Source organism: Carassius gibelio, chromosome A3 (genome assembly GCF_023724105.1).
Source record: "Carassius gibelio isolate Cgi1373 ecotype wild population from Czech Republic chromosome A3, carGib1.2-hapl.c, whole genome shotgun sequence".
Classification (NCBI taxonomy): domain Eukaryota; kingdom Metazoa; phylum Chordata; class Actinopteri; order Cypriniformes; family Cyprinidae; genus Carassius; species Carassius gibelio.
The window spans coordinates 16,640,695-16,661,536 of NC_068373.1; the positions used below are offsets into that span (position 1 = coordinate 16,640,695).

At 37.6% G+C, this 20,842-nt stretch overlaps 1 protein-coding gene and 1 long non-coding RNA gene across 2 annotated transcripts; one reads left to right on the forward strand and one right to left on the reverse strand.

Moving 5' to 3' along the window:
• Nucleotides 1-270: 270 nt before the first annotated feature.
• On the reverse strand, nt 271-15,183 carry LOC127949238 (serine/threonine-protein phosphatase alpha-2 isoform). The gene is made up of 7 exons (XM_052546281.1): nt 14,694-15,183; nt 4,588-4,719; nt 4,245-4,475; nt 4,018-4,122; nt 2,209-2,432; nt 1,996-2,130; nt 271-1,113 (listed from the first exon to the last, which is right to left on the reverse strand). Exons 1-7 carry the CDS (start codon nt 14,746-14,748, stop codon nt 1,000-1,002), a joined length of 996 nt encoding a protein of 331 aa, XP_052402241.1. The 5' UTR covers nt 14,749-15,183; the 3' UTR covers nt 271-999.
• An 869-nt stretch (nt 15,184-16,052) lies between these two features.
• Nucleotides 16,053-17,324, forward strand: LOC127942942 (uncharacterized). Its single transcript, XR_008149488.1, has 3 exons — nt 16,053-16,176; nt 16,856-16,992; nt 17,108-17,324. It is a non-coding gene; the product is annotated as an uncharacterized LOC127942942 (long non-coding RNA).
• Nucleotides 17,325-20,842: the final 3,518 nt, after the last annotated feature.

Here is a 20,842-nt window from a genome sequence, read left to right on the forward strand (position 1 = left end):
CCTAATTGGAAGGCAAAGAGGAGACGGAGTTGAGAGGAAGGACACAGAGAAAAGGAGGCAGCAAGCAAGTTGGAGGCAAATAGAAAATGATTAGGTGCACAATCTCAGTCCTTCTCAGCAAATGTCAACTTTGGTCAACCCTGAAAGACTACATTCAGTCCTCTTCAGTCAAAATAGAGAACAAAACAGGACAGACTGACAACAGTGAACACCTGAGGAAGAGTCGTAACTTTGGAGAACTGGAGACAGTAAGATAGATAGTACAGGATGTTTAAATAAAGTTCTCTTTATTGATAATTGTCTTTCAAAAAAAGACCCTAAAAAGACACATAGTAAGCAAAGAATTTCAAAGCTTTAGCTGTGATCCATCTACAAAAAAAGTAAAAAGTTCCAACATGATCGTTTGTTTTAAATCACTGGACCTCTAAATGGAAATTATGCACCTGTGACAAACTCTCTCTACCTCATGTTTTCTCTGCACATCCATTCTCCCTGCGTGTGTGTGTATATACACATGTATCACATCTCACTCAGACTGGCTCTCTAACTAATGCAGTTCCGTGTTTTAAACAATGCAGGGAACATAAACAGTGATGGGGCTTGTCCCACCCCCTTTGACCCCTCTGTCTGTCTCAGTCTTCCCTAGAGCCTGGCTGGGCGTTTACACGGAGGCTTTGTCAGAGGCTCCCTGATGAAGAGACAGGTGGAGAGATGGGGCAATGAGCGGTGGAGGGGGAGGGAAGGATGGGTGGGTGGGAAAACAAACACAAAGAGCGTAACAAACATAACCGACACTCACACACGCAGTCTTGTATATAAAACACATATTTGTAAAGTTACATGAGGGAAAAAAAATGAAAAGGAGGAGAAAAGGACTTCAACCCTGGGTACTGTTTTGCTTTACAGCCGTTTGGAGATGGAAAGAAAGAAGGGAGGTAGAGAAAGAGAGTGGAGTCAGATCAGGGAATTTTGGGTGAGAGGATCTTCATCCAGCGGGTGTTATTTCTTGGCTTTTCCACCCTTGGCTGAATTTCGCGGTGGGGTGACTGGACGTCCTGAGCCCATTCCACCCCCTCCACCATAGTATAGCTTCTTATCGGCAGGCTTAAGGATCTGAAAGAAAGAGGACGAGAGTAAGCAACAGCGCACTACAGCAAAAAGACTGCTAAATATAGACATGTCTGCCCACAGAGAGAGAGCACTTCAATACATATAGTGAGCAAAGCAGAAGCTCCGTTTCAAAACCTAGCGAGCTGCCTAACAGACCAATTTAACACGAGGCACTCCACTCACAACTGACAACATATGCTAATGTGAAACTGTTGAAAATGTCAAATTCAAAAAGAATAAAAATTTTTTTTTTTTTTTTTTTTTTTATTCTTCATAAACACTTTTCATAGCGGATAATTTAAAATGTAAAATAATAATAAAAAAAGTCCAAAGACCCCCCCCCCCCCCCCCCCCCACAAATAAGCTCTATTGCAGTATATTAGGGAGTTTCTTAAACAGCAAGGTTTTTTTTTTTTAACCATTGTTTGGCAAATTTTCACATGCAAAATCTAATTATTTCAAGGGAAATTCCCAAATTATTTCCTCCAAAAAATCTTTTCCTATAATTACAAAATGCAATTATTTAAAAACCTTGTTACAATCTAGACAGCGATTTTTGGCGTCTATGAAATGTTACTGCACATTTAGAGTGAGTAATCTTACAAGGCAGCATGATTAAGGAGCTTAGCTTTTTTGGATCTGTAATGAGAGAAAGCCCATGACTTTTAAAAGCATCTGCAGGCAGCATAGTAGCTTTCTGAAACGGAACAATAGAGTCACTGTAGAGAACAAACCTTCAGAAAATTATTTAATGCAAATCTAAAGATGAAGTTGGCCAGACCTATTCCATCCAAGTATATTTTATGCATTTGCAGAGAAACAGAAAAGCCTTGTAATAAAGGTCAAAGTAAAAGAGAGGGAGGAAAATGACAGCTCTTCTCTTACCTGGAAGGAACACATGAGTGTCTCATCCACACTCATCATGGCCCCGGCGTTATCAAACTCGCCACAGTAGTTAGGAGCGGAGAACAGGGTGACTAACTGTCTCTTTGCGAAAAACTCATAACCATCCTCCACCACCTGAACAAGATAATGTCACATCTTTTATGCTGCAATGATTTGTGGAGACATTCCTACCACCACAGAGCATGAACTAACCTGATGTGCCCTGCATATTAGGTCCATGTCATGTTTGTGAAGGAATTTGGCCACCACGTCAGCACCAAAGGTGAAGGACACGCCACGGTCATTCTCTCCCCAACCCAGCACGTCTTTGTCGGGGTCGGCCCACAGCAGGTCACACAGCAGCCCCTGGTCAGGTACATCTGTGGGCCGCATGACACGCCGCACCTGCTCCATTGACTGCAGGTCTGGAGAGAGGCCTGGAGCAGAAAACAATTTGTTATGTTTCACAGAGCACTTCCAGGGACAAACTTGATTGTTTTTTTTATTTTGCAATCAGCATCCAGATGCTGTAAGATGCAAAACAACACAAGAAATGGCACCACATCTATAAAATAGAACATCATATACTAACAAGATGTCTTTCATCAGCATTAATGTAAAAAACAAAAAAATTATTATATTTTTTAAGTTTTAGGTTTCATAATGAAGAAAAGGTTTATTATAAAAATGAAGCACAAATAATAAATAGAAAAGTGTTATATTTCTTGCATCAATACATGTCTGAACGTGAATGTTTGTGGTTTAGTATGTCAAATGTTAATTTAGGAGATTCTTTAAAAGAATATAGCTTAATTTTTGGTGAATCAAACTACACTACATTTCCTGCATTGTTTTTGAGTGCAGACAGTAAGACAACTCAATTCAATTCAGACTTCACATTCAAAACTCAAATATTTCTTCTGCTGTGGCTGTGGTATTGCAGGAAATGCTGGTTATCGTTCTCCTTTCCCCCATATACATTTATGACATCAGTAAACAGGAAATCCGCATGCGAGTGGAGAAATTTGAATGTGCTTTCGCGCTACAATAATGGGCTCTCAACATTTGACATTAAAATAACACCATACTAGGGCTGCAGGCTTATTGGCTGACTGACATGAGATTAACCCCTTAGGTATAGAAGTTTGGTACGGAACAACAGACAAGAGGTTTTTTTTCGATACTCAATGGTATAGAGGCAATTCCGTCGGTGCCTAGAAAGTATCGCTCTCGATACCCAGGCCTAATATAATTTGTCTCTATAAGATGCATTTGGTTGAGTTACGCTGCAGTAAAGTGCTTAATTGTAGCCCTACTATGGTGATTTTCTCTTCAGCCCATAGAGCAAGAAACGAAATATTATTAACTATGAATGGAACTGTCATATACTGAACATTATGAGAACACTATTATAATAAAATGCTGTGAATTTTTAGAGTTTAGTTACTGTGTTTTGCAGGCATTGTGTGCGATTATACCAAAATCTTATTTCATGTTATGAGAAATTTTATTTCACATTAATGATATATATTTTCGATAGAATTATTTTTATTATTTATATTGTTACTCTCCTAGTGAACACCACACATTTAAGCTGCTTGAAGTAATAGAAATAACCTCAACATTTTTAAATGAGCACTCCTTCTGGACCTTTGTTTACAGTCGTCCACATTTACAGCATTTCATTCACTAACCAGAGCAATTATTTTAAGGATATGATGAAAAAAAAAATCAATTACAGTTCATTTCCAGAGTAGATTACTCCCACGTCTTCTGCAAAACACACTACAGTTCAAATGAAGTGAACACTAAACCCTGTCTTTTTACCAGGACTCTAGTATGTCCCCTGTTGTGTCCCTGAATTTGTGCCAATCAAAAGAGCCAAGCTTAATGGTCACCCAGTGATACATCTATGAACAGCTATATTTTCACTTCTCCAGGAAAACTGCAAAGTCAATAGAGGGGTTGTAACAGAGCATTAAAATTGCCATGGGGACAGAAGACCTCTGCCTGCACTCTTACCTCCATGGCAACAGAAGATCTTCTCGTCTACAATGGCAGCCACAGGTAAACAGTTGAAACAGTCTGTGAAAGTCTTCCACAGCTTAATGTTATACCGTCGCTTACCTGAAGAGATTGGGGGAAAAAATCCTTATTACCATTCAAAACTGAAATGGGTATATGGAAAGGTGTCATAAGTGGTAATGTAGTTGTTAGAGATCAAATTCAGTTTTTATACTAATACTAACACTCATCATAGAAGCCATATATACGGTTAATAGAGGCGCATTCATGGTTGCCACGCAGCAGGAAGAAGTTTTCAGGATATTTGACTTTGTAGGCCAACAGGAGGCAGATGGTCTCTAGAGACTGTTTCCCTCTGTCCACATAGTCTCCCAGGAACAAGTAGTTACTCTCAGGAGGAAAGCCGCCATACTCAAAGAGACGAAGGAGGTCATAATACTGACCATGAACATCACCTGCACAGAAAAAAAAAAAAAAGTTTAATCTAAAACGTTCCACAAATTAGGACACAAATTATTTTTATCTTCCAGGTTTCTACGAAGGTGGGAACCTAATAAACATACATACCGCAGATCTTAAGTGGTGCTTCCAGCTCCAGTAGAATTGGCTGGCTGAGGAAAATTTCCCGAGATTTGAGACAGAGGCCACGGATTTCACTCTCTGTCAGCTGTACGTTCTTGCCTGGCCTGGATCCTTTAACTGAGAAAACACAAACAAACAGAAGGGACAAACTGAGAATAGCAGCAAATAAGCCAAGCAAAAAAGCAAATGTGCCAGATTAGAACCGGCTCTCAGAAGATAAGTGCTTAAGAAAACTAGGAGGAAGATCTAGAAGATGATAAACCACTCAAGAGGCTCTCTGAAAAGATGGGAAGTACAGACTAGTGACACACAGACGTCAGTGCACTTAAACACCATATCATGTGTCTCTACTCAAGCTTGCACGCCAACTGCGTTTGACTCGCCAAAGGCATTTACAGAATTTAGCAGGTTTAAGCATTTCTTGGCATTTGACAAATGCACACAAGCACAATCACAATACAGTGTAAAGAGCTCTCCTGGCCAGTTTGGAAGATTATGTGCAACTGAACTTCAGACAGAATCAAATATTCTTGGAAAAAAAAGCAAAACATAGGTCAACAGATTCTGTCCTCCTCATTGCAGTCTCATAAAAAAAACACCACCACATAAGTTGAGCTCCAAAGAGATTTGCTGCAGCACTGTAATAGGAGGCTTGCAGGGTCCAAACAGACTGTCATCGCACACAACGCAGACCTCAAACATGCCCTTTTAGACTGGGTGCATGACATGCTGTTCTGGGGTTTAGCTGGCAGCAGCAGATGAAAGAAAGAGCACAGGATGTATCTGGAGAGGAGAAATATTGCAGTCTCTTTGCACAGGGCTGTAAATGACGTATCCGAGGTCACACTGGCCATACAACAGAAGTGACACATCCGTGTATGGGATGTTCAGAAAGGAAAGATAAAAGACCCAGAGGCAGCCCCACGGTTGCTGGGTTTTTAAATATACATTTCACATGGCTGGCTTCAGGCAAGAATTATAGTACTGAGCGTATCCTGGTGACTCACATAATCGGGCAGTTATGCAAGGATTATTTGAGAGATAGCTTATTTGTGCAAATTCACAAAATCGAACCATCCACCCTACACATCTAAATAAATGTTTAAAGCATGAGGTTTCACACAGACTAACCAAGGACACATAAACAGTCAGCAAAGAGAGAGAAAAAAAAAAATAGTTATGACATCACAATGCCCACTTCAAACAAACCGAATAATGCTTCTGCCAAAACAATTTCACCGCACAGAGAAAAAAGGCTGGAAAAGAGAGCATGCATCTCTACCAATTTAAATCAGCACCACAGAAGAGGTCTCATTTAACATGAAGGTCCACAGAGAGAAACAGCTGGCTGCCTGATGTTCAACCACCTGAGTACACATTTACATCACAGTCCTTCAGAGTGCAAAATACTAAATATATGGATGCAGTTTGTCGTGTTAGCAAAATGTACAAACCTGATAATGCTCAAACTTCATAATTTTTAATATCAATTTTCATACGCAAGCAACAACTGGTTTATTTTTACTAATATAGTAGTGAACACTCATTCAATTAAAATGTGAAATATTGATATATACTGAGAACTTAAATTACAGCAATCGCCATTCATCAAGGCAGGAAACGGTCAAGTTGTGCATTTGCCCATTCATACATGTACATTACCATTCAAAAGTTCAGGGTCCATCAGATTAAGAAATTCAGTTTTATTCATCAAGGATGCATTAAATTGGTCAAAAGCAATCATAAAAAGACATTTATAATGTTACAAACGACCTCCAATTCCAATAAATGCTGTTCTTTTGAACTTATCAATTAAATCAAATGCAGCATTTAAGCAAATAAGCATGTGATGTCACTCTTAATCTACACTTATGATCCTGCAGAAAGGGGTACACTGAAAAAAATAACTCGTAGGATTTACTTAATCTTTGTAACAATTTGCACTAACAATTTTAAATACATTTTAAGTATTTAACCAAGTAAAATCTACTTAACTATGTTAGCAAAGGAATTAAATAAATCGAACATGGCCAATTAAGAGTTTGAGGAGTAATATCTATTTATTTATTTAGTTAAATCCAGTACATTTCCCTCAGTTACGGCTTATTAAATTTACTTTAACAAGGTGACACTCAAAAACAACCATGCTATTAAAGCATGTGTTTCACTTGCAAACATGCAAGCAAACAAATAGACAGCTTGTTATCCTTCAATGTTAATATGTCCACTCAATATAATTATTTCCTGAATGAACACAGAGAGCTCGATACATGGTAGACCATACACAATGATGATAACAATCAGTGAATAGTGTCGGGAGTATAAATGGATCATTTCGAGTAGAAAATGAACTCCACGTTACAAAATAGTACATTTTATGTAGTATATACTTCACCATAAAATCATTTTTATCAGTGTACACGGATTAAAATTATTTTACTTTACTTGTAGTTTTTATAAGTAAATACTACATAAAAACAAATGTAATTCTACATTAAATAATTTAGTTAAGGCAAGAATAAAATTATATATATATATATATATATATATATATATATATATATATATATATATATATATATATATATATTATATATATATATATATAAATATATATATATATATAGTACTCAATTTAAGCTGGTAGAAACTAAAGTTTAAACAAATATATTTTACTTGGAATTGTTTGTTATGTACAAGGATTCTTTAAGTATCAAAGTTATGATTCCATATTTGCCATCATGCATTAGGGCATGAATAAATAAAACGGTTACATTTTTCACTGTTTTCAAGTTATATTTACACTTTTATAGTAACTTACCATCTTGTGACATCTAGACTCAAAAACTCATACTCAAACACCATTCGTATGGTGTACCAATTATTGATGTGCCCGTGTTCATTTGGGAAATAAATATATTGAGTGGGCATATTATCTTGAAAGAAGAACGATCTGTCTAATTGCTTACTTCCAGATTATTTAATTCAATAATCAAGTTTTACTTCAAATGTGTGTGTGAAAACTTGCAAAAAAAAAAAAAAAAAAGAAAAATTAAGTAAATCTTATTTATTGTTTTATTCCGTGCACTGCCGTAAATTACTGTTATTTAATAGTTATTTTTTTAAAGGGAATTAACATTACTTACGTAAAATGTAAAAACAGAGCCAAAGTTCACAAGTAAATATAACTTTAAAAAATATATATAAAGCTACTGATAATAATGTTTAGGCTTTTACTTGTCAAATTTCTGCAACTTAACTAGCCTTTTCTGAGTGAGAATTGTTTACAAGCTTTTTATTTTTTTATGTAAATTCTACTCCACATTTTTTTCAGTGTATATTGTAATGTACATGGTGCTGGAAAGTATTGTTACTTTGCCTTTATTTCAATGTAGACTTCGTGCTGGATTACTAGTGTGTTTGACATCCATACTATGCTATTGATTTGTAGATAAGCTGTATATTTATATTGTCTCAGGTTTATTATTTGTCCACACTGATGATAATGGATAGTTGTTTGGTTACTACCGCACTGTCACGGACAGTCTATAAGCTCTTTTACACATACAGACTTTTACGGAAAATTACCAGCAAATTGCCATAAAGAGATCATGTGTGAACAGGATCTTTTAAAAAAAACACCGGTAAATTCATTCCGACAATTTACCGGTATGAGTTGTTGTAACATTACCAGTAAATTGCCGGAATTCGGCTGTGTGTGAACGCAGAAGGAAAATTACTGGTATGAGCACGTACGAGTTCAGAACACTGTGACGTAAGATGCCTACTCTAGGCCAATCATAACAATGTGACGCATTCATTCGTCACATACAAAATTATATGTGAATTATGTGTGTAAACACGCACTGTTTAAGAAAATAAAAGTCATCCAACTGGAGCGACAGTGAAATTAAAGCGTTTATCCTTATCCGGGCGGATGAAGAAATTTGTCATCATCTGAGAGGAACTGTTAGTGATGCAGTAACGTATGATAAAATAACAAACTGTTAACCATCTCCGAGAGTCAGATCATCAATAAACTGAAAACATTGCGTCTTAAATATCTAAAAAATAAACGACCATCACAAAAATTGTTTTTGAAGTAAACCACCATTCGGCCAGCTTGGTGGTTTTTTACTATTTCCCCGTCACATTCACGGTAATTACTTTTGCCGGTGCTTTGCGCCATCTTTTGAACTCATTTTGAACGCATTTGATCGCAGAACTGTTCAGCTGTGCTGACGGCATATAGACTTTTTGATATGAATTTGGATCAGCATAGGCAACATTTGTGAATGCATTTTCTGCAATGTTGCACGTCTTACAGGCTGTGATTTACAATCACAACTTCATTGTGCTACTAATCCTTTCAAGCCGAATTTCACTAAATTGGTCAGCTCCTGACAGTATAGTATAGTATATATATATATATATATATATATATATATATATATATATATATATATATATATTTTTTTTTTTTTTTTTTTTTTTTTCTCAATGAATGTAATAAATTAGATATCATAATATTTAGGCTATAATAGTTTATTATAAAGCTGGTTGGATTTGTATCTGTGACATAATATGAAATGATATGCGTGCAGCTCGTGAGTCTTGCACTTGGACCATATTGCGGCCCGGTGAAAAAAAAGGTTGAGAACCACTGCTCTAAACAGTGGCTTGAATTCAGAGGAACCCCAAACTAGCGTCTCAGAGGACGCGTGCGATTAAGCACGTTGAGTCAGTCTGCCAACATTGACTGAGGAATCAACGTTTTTTAGCTGCAGGTAGCTGCCTACAGATGCGACAACAAGCAACATTTTATCTCCTATAGTTCATGATTTTGGTGTGTAATCTGTAAAAAAAGCAGTTGCATAAATGCTAAAGTTTGAAAACATCAACAAAAATACTTACCGCATATACCACCTCCATGTTTACAAATACAAGCGCAGCTGTTTAGAGGCTAATGACGTCACAGAATTTACTGGTATTTTGGAATGTATGTGTGAATGGTGCTTTTCCGGGAAAAAGATGGAATGTCGTTGACCGTGAACAGCGCATTTTTGAATTTACCAGTAAAGTTGTTCTCGTAATTCTATGGCAATTGAAAGGGTGTGAAAGGGGCTTATGTTTTGCATCCAAGTCACCTGGGAAGCTTTCACGTTCTGTCTTGTCCTATAAAGGAAAGACAATAAACCGAATTTGACTTCCATATCGTGGACCAACCACTTCGCCTTTTGGTAACCAATAACTGATGTGAAATACCACAGCTTCGTTTTAATAGAGAACTTTTAAAAAACAAATCAGATGACGCACACCAAAGGTATAGTCTACCAGTTAGGTGGGGTCACATAAAAGAAGACCGTTAAGGTCACAGGCAGCAGACAAGTGACCTGAGGGTCTGGACAGTGACTTGAAGTCCTTCGGCTCAGCCAGTGAAAAGTGGGTATAAATAGGATCCTGCCGCTTGTCCCTTTAAACCCAGATTAAGGCCGGCTAATGCCCTAACAGCACTTGCTCTAAAGTTAGTCATGGGGCCAATAAGCATCACAGAGATTAGACCCAACACAAGGGTGAGGCTGGACCTATGACAAACAAGCAAATAAACTACTCAAACGATAACCAGTAGGTGTGCAAGGTTAGGTGTGCTAAATTCCATAAATAAGTATAAAAGGTAGTGCAGGGAACAGTTCAACCTCCCACAAAAATGGGGGTGTACTTGGTTGATAAACAATCAAATAAACCACTTGAACAGTAGCTAGTAGGTGTGTTACACTTCTCAAACATCAAAAGAGAACACAGTGCAGAGAACAACAAAGGCAATTAATCAAATTTATCTACAAGTGTATATCTAGCTGTGTCACGCTAATGTGAAATACATGAAATGCACGTGCTCATCACATGGACATCAATGTGTTTTCCTTCAAATGCTTCAGGTTCTCAGAGGTGATTTAAATCCAATAAAGGCAATGAGATAGAGGGACAATCTGAGAAGAAAACAACATTTACGTGACACCACAACAGAAAGACAAATGTTAGCAGATGCTGGGTAAACAGTACACAGCAAAACAATAAAGGAAACAATCTGTGTGCAAAAGCTTCCTTTATGTCACCTGCAATCAGTACAATTGATTTTCCACTGGTTGGCCACTAAAGCTTCAGGCACAACAAGTGCTGCAATACAGAACAGAATGAACCGAAAGGATCTAGACTTAAAAGCTGGAATCTCGAAACATTCCACAGAACAAGCATTGCGATCCGGATAACAAAAGGTTACTACCTGTGAGAATATGCACTGCTGTGTTAATTGAAAGAAAGGATTAAATGTAACTTCATGTAATTATTACTAACCTACAGGCATGGCGTAACCCAAGTACACTAGAACATTTTGGTAAACAGGACACTCCAATTGTAATTCGTTCACCGTACTGCACTTGCAGAGCCGGCCCAAAGCATAAGTGAACTAATGGCTCATTTCCACTGAGCGTTACGGTACAGTACAGTTCAGTACAGTATGATTCGGTACGGGTAACCCTGATCAGGCTTGCGTTTCCACTGCCAATAGTACCCTTACTTGGTTGGTGTGGTGTATGCCGGAAAGTAGCGATCACCGAAGAACAGCAACAATAAGCACAACTCTGCCTCTTTTTGTTAAATGTTAGTTTTAATTAACAATAATAGCCATTCTAAAATTAAGTTAAATATATAAAGTTTAACATAACGTTGTGCTCAGCCTAAACAATATGATCAGAAACGGAGACATGAGACAAACAATGAATGCCTGTCAAATATAGTCAACCCAAAACTAATTGCATCAATCACTACAGAGACATCAGAGGCAACAGAACATGTCTGAAGGACTAGCCAAGCTAATGCTGCTCTCGGTGGATCCATTAGCACTGAGCGCCTGGTGATCGCCTGGAGCTCTGAAATTGGCATAGTAAATTTTCAAATATCTTTACAAATAAATTGCAGATTTGTGTTTAAAACAATTACATTCTTGCCTGAAAACCTCTTAAAATTACATTTCATGACACATTAACAGTAATATTTAGAAAATTAGGCGGGTTTTTGGGCAATAACGTTTCACAAGTCCACAATTACAGACAAAATAATGCATGTTGAGAAATGGCTATCTGTAATGGCAAGATGTTCAAAAGCCCCTCAATTTTTTTTTTTTTAAATAAAAAAAATAAAAAGAGAACGCTTTTTCTCACTTCAAAGGGTTTTTAGCCTGAATAAAATGCTAGTAGTAGGACTATAAAATGGTTAGTTCCATGCAGAAACTTGTGAATTATTCTTGTTGTGGCATCACCATTTAGTGACATCATTGAATGCTCGGGAAAACATCAGCGGCGGTTTCAGCAACTTTTAATTGTTGTTTTGAATCCAGCGATTATTTATTTAATAATTGTAAGCTACAATTATGAAAAGCATAGTATAAAAGCCTTTTTTTATTAGAGAAATAATATGTTAGCTGGAATATGTTACATGATGACCATGCTTTTGGATGCTGTTCGAGTCCATATAGCCTACATTTATGCGGCCTTGTTCTGGTTTGCCGGTCGGTCACAAATTTCCACAAATTCAACAATATTTAGTCACTTTGTCTTTAACTAAATCCTCACTATCTAACCCTCTAATTTCACAGGTTTATTTGATTGTCTTTCACTTAATGACTGTTTTCGCATCTCTTACTGTGGTAAACATGCAGGAAGGGAAATTAAATTTAATGATCAAGAATTCTCTCGTTTATTAATTTGTTCACTTATTTCAGTTAAATCATGGGTTAAGGAACAAAATTAAATAAACATGTACAGTTGCCACAAATTAATAAGTTGTATGAATGAATTAACAAGTTGTCCTGGGTCCTGCAGCCCTGCAAGGCACACGATATGAAACAATTATCTGATGTAATGACTTAGTTACTACATTTCTATTGCTTTCCATGTGGAGGAAATTTGTGTTGTTTCTATCTTAATGCACATTTAAAAGTTTAAATCACATTTTTAAAAAAAGCTTAATTTGTACATTGGGAATGCGTGATGATGCGTTTATATGCCGTCACCACCACTTACAGTCGTTCGCACGAGTTTTGCGCATATCGATAGCTTTAATCAATTGAATCTCTTATCGACAATTAATCGATCATCGATAATTCATTGACATCCCTGATATCTACATGTAATCTATATCTGTGTAATTTGAAGAGCAGCATCTAATAAATAAGCCCCTTACGAGAATCAGGACTTTGGACTGAGGCATCAAGCACTGAGGGAGAAAAGGACAGCAGGATCACATGAGGAGATATAAATACAACTATTATCAGGATTGCTTGTTTATTTTATTTTTTTACTGAGATTTGCAGAAGAAAAAAAAAGGTTTACACAGCTAAGTAGCCAACAGGTACCAAAGTCAAAAGGTAAAAGGTCCAGTGTATGTGGAAATCCCTTTATTTTGTAGGTCCTTGGTGTGACAATATTTAGAAAGTTTGTGTGTGTTTGTGTGGTTCTCTCTCCCTTCTTACATATGAAAAATTCTGGAAAAAAATACATTAAATTTCTTGCCAAGTTAATAAAGTTTATTTTCTGTTCAGCAGCTCAAAAAACTGACCCATGCACCAGCATCAGTGATTACCATGTCTGAACCTCACATCTACTCAACAAAGGCCCACACAACATTTGTAAATGCATATAATTTTGTAAAATAGATTAAAGCATTATAAAGCCATAAATATTCACTAAACTAATACACAAGAAGTGAAGATTTGTGTACATTTTATGAATGACAAATTATGTGGAAACTACAAGGGCTTCTACGGGCTCAGATGCCGTGTCGGGCTGTGGGCACAACTTCCTTTGCAACAGAAACAGCTGGAAAGATGGTACATAGTTTAGTAGGCCTAAAGCATTCCTGTTATGCAACACGCATGCTTGATGTGATTCAGATATTTGATAAACTGCTAGCTTAGTTTTATTGAGCCCATCTGTGCTATGCTTCTCAATGTTTACCCTCAGTAGACACTAGTAAGCATTAAGTACAAAAGACAGATCCACTGCAGCTACAGGGAAAATAAGCAAAAACACGTTTTCAGTGTCTTTCTGTAAGGCTATATCCTTAATCCAAACTTTAAGCATTTATTAACACAACTATGCTGTATATTTCGTTTCTGTAAATAGTATATTTCCACTTAGTAGACTTCAAATTGCAAATCATATTACAGAAAAATGACTCTTCTTGAAGGACATTAGAGTGATGAAAGGGCTTCCAAAACTATGAAACAGTGGCACCATCTAATATGACATTATGCTGTAAATTAGCCTGGATCTACGCTGTCTGCAGGACTATGCAATTAAATCTTTTCAGTAAAGTCCCTGAACAGGTAATAAAACCAAACCAGTAATTATCATCATCATCTAACATACAACAAATAGCACTCTCAGGAAATCCTAAGGACTAAAGCATTTACAATCAGTGCAACTGTAAATCGCTAAATGTTCGTTTTCATATAGAAGAAGTGTTTAAATTCAGACTCTCCTCAGCAGCTTTGAAACAAATCAGGGTTTATTCCATGTTGCGAGGGCCTCTCTTGTGAAGATCACTTCCACTAACTACATCCTCATTAGCGGAGTAATCCTATTGCTGCCGGTTTTAATTAGGCACAGGACTTCCCCTGCTAAAGTGGAAAGTAAACAAACAGCAACTGTGAAATGGACAGAGACAGAAATGAAAATCACTTCAAGCACACCAGTAGCCATTGAATGAAAAACTCTCCGAATTTCCGCTCATGACCTCACAATAATGAGAATATGAAAAAACAGAGCATGTAATTTTCAACTATAACTGCTTGTGTTGTGATAGCTATAAAACTCTCGAAAAGAGTTTTAGTAAATTGGTGTAGACTGGTTGGCTAGCAACTGCTAATTCGCTCCACTTCCCCGGCTCTTTTCGGGACAGAAAATATGCTTCCAATTTTTCTGTAACACGACACAAATTCAATACAAACACATAAATAAATGTATTTACTGATTTCGCAAGTTTCATTTGAGAACAACAGTCAATAATTAAAAGATGTGCAGAGAAGTTCTCACCTTCCAGGAGACGCTGTATTATGGAGTCGATGTTTAATTTGTCCGGCTCCGCCATTTTAGTGGATTTTGTCGGGTTTATTCAAACAGGTCGAGTCCGCCGTTTACTGTTGTCTTGGTGATTCGTCAAAAAATAAGGCCTCAGTCTGAACAAGCAAAGCGTATAAAAGATATGTTATGGGAATGTGTATTTACTGGCTATATTTCCTTTGTCGTTTGGTTGATCGCTAGCTGCTAACACTGTTAGCCTGAGGACGCTAACTATTGCCTACCCGCATTTAAACACCAGGAAGCGGTTACTATGTACCCCTTCGCTTCTTATTTCGATTCTCTTAATGTCCCATGGACATCCAAAATATCCAGACTGACCCTATTTTCCGTATCCTCACAACCCCCTTTCTCCCATCGTCTACGGAACTTAAAAAAAGGATCGTGTTGTTCAGGAGCGAAATCAACGGAGGTTGATAGGACCCGCCTCCGCTGGCAGATGCAGGGGGATGATTGGCTTACTTCTCACATTTGAACCGACGGTGTGGTCACTCATTGGTTAGTTTTCACATACGTCTTATTTCTAAAGCCATGACGTCAATAATGTGAAAATGGAGAGAGCGGGTGAAGGGGGTATGTTCACGTACGTGCTATGAAATTATTGGCACTTATAATGTAATTTAGGTTTAGGGACTATAGCATTATTATAAATAATAGCTCAAGGCCACATTAGTAAACCGAGTCGCTCACGTTGTCATTAACATTAATTGTTTTATGGCAGGTTTGTTCATATTTTCCTTACAGGGAAATTGTCAAACACACCAGCGCCCTCTGTAGACGTCACAGAACATCGCACCTTCCTTTACTTGAGAGAGTTTGCCTACCTTTTCCAAGTATCCCAGAGTGCAGTCTGGACGATGGGGCGGGGCGACACTTCGAGGCGGAGCGACACGTGTCGCCCCGCCCATATTTGTTTTCCCCGCTTTTGACATTTTCCTCCGAGCCAGCAGGGGGCAGTTTGCGTTGAAACAAACAGAACGGTGGCAACTACAGCAGCAGAGTAATAACGCTATTCCGTTGATTGCTTGAGGTGAGTAAAAGTGGTTGTGTAAATATCTTATAATATGAAATGCGATGTTCGATCATTTATTTATCCATGGTACGTTCAATTTGAATAATTATTGTTAATAATTGTTATAAATTGCTCATTTTAATGTTCTTTGTAGATTGTAACAGTACACTCTGTACATGGCTTTAGTTCATAGGTTCGATTTTACAGAGGTATGGCATCACATTTGTCGAGTTATTTGAACAGACATGCATGATTTTTGTGTGTATATTATTATTATTATTATTATTCAGGATGACATGATCAGGAGGTGGTGGTGTTATATCTAGCAATATACCTACCTCTTGACATTTGTTCTTTTAGAGCTCAACCACTGAGGGGAGGAACTTCACCATTCACCATGTCTTCAGGCAGAGTCCAGCAAAGCAGGTTATTACATTCATTAAGAACTAATAATTACATATGTGTGTACATGCAGAGGTATTTTAGTTATTACAGCTACATAGTTGTTCAGATGTGAAATTGGTATTATGTACAAGTACTATATTGGTCAATACTGTGGATTATTTAATATATAACTATCAGTTAACATCAGCATCAAAGACATTTAAAAACATTTCAGCTTAATTCATTTTCAGACAGCAGCAAGTTTTTTAAATAACTTCTGTTTGCGATCTAATGTGGATTTTGTTCACCATATAAGATAGAAATATTTATATTCAATGTAAAAGATCTTCATGTGGATCATGCATACAAATATATACAAATATCTCACTGGATTATTACAATTAATGGCAAAATGAATGTGTGGAAATGTAAACTAATATATCCTACTGACACACAACAGCAAAAGATATAAATAATTGGCTTAAAACAGTTTTTTTTCAATGTGAAAATACTAACACTAATACTTCTGCACAGTACTGTATATATTAACATTTTATTAGTGTTATTATAAAAGAATGAGTATGCAGTTGTGACAACAATCTATAGAGTTTTTAATGAGAGTTTGTTTAAAGCAAGGTTGTCTGTATTCAGTGTTTATATAATGTTTAATAACTTTTATATACATATATAAATAAACCTATGTATGTTTTTGATTCAACAGCTTCCACTGGAAATCCTCAGGGAAGTTATTTTGTTGGCGGGTGACTCTGCATATTTGACCCTTTCTCTGGTTTGCAGATGGTTTAGGGATGTGCTCCGAAGTTTTTCGGAAAGCAGCACAGTTTGCCTGGCTAGAGAGTAAGATTTCCCCGTTTAATGCTCATTCTCCAATTGAATTTTGTAGTAGAAGGCTGTTAAACTTTTTTTGTATTATTATTTTTATCTTTCATGTATTTTGTCTTTACACTATAAGTTGTGGCCAACTGGAAGAATTGTCCTCCTGTCTCCTGACCGGAACGAGTTCAGACGGATGTACAGCATCAGGGAACGCTTGCAGTGCAGAGCCCTTTTCAAGTTTAACCCACCAGGGTAAAGGGAAGAGACCGGCGTGGTGATCTTCTGAGCTTTTGTTTACACAGGATTTTGTTCCAAGGACTGTTTTTTTTTTTTTTTTTGCGGCATGAAACACATTTGTGCCCTTGAGCAAGGCATTGAACCCCCAACTGCTCCCCGGGCGCCGCAGCATAAATGGCTGCCCACTGCTCTGGGTGTGTGCTCACAGTGTGTGTGTTCACTGCTCTGTGTGTGTGCATTTCGGATGGGTTAAATGCAGAGCACAAATTCTGAGTATGGGTCACCATACTTGGCTGAATGTCACTTCACTTTTTAAAAACACAACATTTATATTCACTTTTTAATTTATATTAAAAGTTTATTCATCTGAGTGTCTACTTCCGCATTCCAATCCTGCTAATAGCGTCATAATTCTCTATACCAATAAGCTGTAAAATCGTCACTCATCTGTACACCAATAAGCTCATCTTAATCTTAAACCAATAACCGCTGTGGTGGGCGGGGCGACACGTGTCGCTCCACCCCAATTTGTCGCCCCGCCCCATCGTCCAGACTGCACTCTGGGATACTTGACCTTTTCGAGCACATATGCGCGATATTACTGTAAATCAAAACAAAGTAATACTAGTGTTCATTTGGGTAATACAGTTTTGAAATTAAATGAGCCAAAAGATTCTTGTGAACATTTCACAAACACTTTTGCGGATCCTTGCCCAGTATGGGTTCAAACCCCAACTGACTGGAAGGATATATAGACAACTATAAATATAGATAAATATAGACAACTTAATTTTTAATGAAAAATAACAAATGAAAAATTAAATAATCATAATCCATGATGACAAAATATATATATATAAAATAGGTTAGTGGATAATTCAGCAGCGAAAGAGTGAAAAATATTAAACTGAATTAAACATTTAGTGAAGCAACATTATTTTGTGGGCAACAAATAAAAGTTAACACACATTGCTCTTTGTATTGCTGTAAAATACATTCATGTAAAACAAGTACCCTATATATATATATATATATATATATATATATATATATATATATATATATATATATATATATATACACACACACTATTAAAAATGAAAATACATTTCTTTTAAATGTATAGTATAGTAATGAAGGCAGCAACATATGATAGAACAGAACAAAAAGACTAAATCTTTCATTACGCAAAAGTATACGAAAGGGTATGGCTCCAATACAGAGTGACGCAATGCGCTTATGCACATCCCATGTGCAGAATGATGCGCTTGAAGCAACACAGAGTCACAGGCAGTGTTGCCAACTTATCAATTTTGTTGCTAGATTTAGCAACTTTTCAGACTACCCTAGCAACTTTTTTTGTTTTTTTTTCAAAAAGCACCTAGCAACAAATTTAGCTATTTTAAAAAAAGTTTTTGCCAACTTTTGTAAAGTGACTCAAATGCAAAAAAAAAACATATTTTCAACTAAATTACCCAAAAAGAGTAAACCACTGAACAGCTAGACAGCCAAGCTGCACATCAACCTGGAGAGAGCTGGAGAAAGATGCCTAACAGTACAAACATCAAATGTACATTAAGTTGCTCATTCCAATTGGTCAATAATATATGCACATTTATGATACAGCATGTTATTAGCTTGTATATATAATTGTTGTTCAGTAAGGTAGACTGTAAGAAAAAATATGTAGAATTACTGAAAAGGTACTAGTAATTTTCTGCCAGGATGTTATCCTTAAAGTTGTAACCCTGTAACCTTAAAACACAAAATACAATGTGGAATTTAAAACAGGTAAAACACCTGTGAAAAATATGCAATGTTCCTTCATATTAACAGTACACTGTATAGTATTTTTACAGACTTTTGTGTAGCATAATAACTACAGTTCACAGAAAACATCTTCTGATGCACGACCTTGGATACATCATCAGTGTTGATTCCATGTGTCACGGGTGTTTCTGGTCTTACAACAGACATCCTCATCCTGGCGACCTGTCCGAGGCTGATCAGACCTCGACCTGTGTCCAAGTGGCATTCTGCTGCCCCAACTGCTCTCCCCTCTTCAACCAGAGCCATCTGGAAGCTTTTTCTGCTCCTTCCATGTTGTTGCCTATGACTCTTCTCTGATTAACACCTGTTATGCCCAGCGTGCCATAGGCCTTGCTCAGGGAGTGACTGGCAAACCCCCTGCTGTCCACCTCTACTGGCATACACTTGGTCCTCCATCCATTCCTCCAATAATCCTCCACCAGTTCTTGGTATTTCTCCCTCTTTCTCTCTTGAGCCTCCTCCATTCTATCCTCCCAGGACACTGTCAGCTCCGACAAGATCAGATGTTTTTATGACCTAAGAAACCAAGATGATGTCAGGTATCAATTTGGACTGGGTGAGGTGTGTTGGAATTTTCAGCTGCCATTCCTGGTCAACTGTCATTACCCAGTCCCTGGCTGTGGAGACCAAACCTTCAGAGCAGTTTTTCAGTGCTTTCTCTGGCTTTTTTCCTTCCCTGATAAAGTGAATGGCCTTGGCAGCAACTTGGTTGTAGACGTGCAGGTGTTTCTATTTTGCCCTCAACTTCCTTCCTGTCCTCACAACAATCCCCGCACCGGACGCTTTGGCATCTCTGGATCCAGAGTACTGCAAATGTTCCTGTGCAATGATGAACTCCACCATGACTGAGCTAAAAGGGAGCCTGAACTTGCTGGTTTTCCCATATAGCCCGACGTTACTTAGGTTACGCGGAAGACCCAGCCATCTTCGTATATAGCTGCTCACCTTTTGTCACTCAGTCTACAGTTGAAGACCTTCCCAAGGCTCTTCACCGGACTCTCAGTGACTGACGGGATCTGGTATTCTCCAAGCCTGAAGCAGAATCTGTCTGTGTGTAACCTTCCCCTTCTTTGCAGGTTAAAAGCTCATGCATGTCCATAACATGAGTCTCTCCAGCCCCTGAAGAATCCACCTGGCTCCTGGTACTGTCATTGCTGTCACTATTAGGTCATCCGTGAAGGCTCTTATGGGAGGTTGCCTTACTCCGAACTTACTGAGGGGGCCTCTGCACTCTGTTTCTGCTGCCTTGACCAGCATATTCATTGCCAGCGCAAATAGGTTCACTGAGATGGTAAAGCCAGTGATCATATCAATACACTGCTTAAAACTATAATTGTTCAGAATGTGCAGTTTTACTAGTTAATAAGAAAATACATAAAATGTGTAACTGTTCAATAATTAAATGTTGTAAAAAAAAAATTAATACCTAGACACCAACAGTGTGGCTATACTGGCCCGTCTATATCCATCTCTGAATAAGGAGGTTGTCTGGACACATGCCTTTCCAGGTAAGAATAAAGAAAAGGTGTCATGTCTGGTGGATGAAAGGCAACAGAATAAAGGAAGTACCCTCCTAACACCTTAGAAACACCAGTGTGGTCTAATATGTATACTTTTGTTAAAACAAGACAGAGAGACATTTATTCATGTTCACTTCAACTTCAATGAAGTTTCCCTTGGATACCATGAAACTGGATGGTCTTCATTTGATGCGGCGCTCATGGGAATATAGATATGCTTTTCATCTTCCTGTTTTTCCGGATTCTTCTCACTCATATACTTGTTCTCCTCCTCCGCAACCACA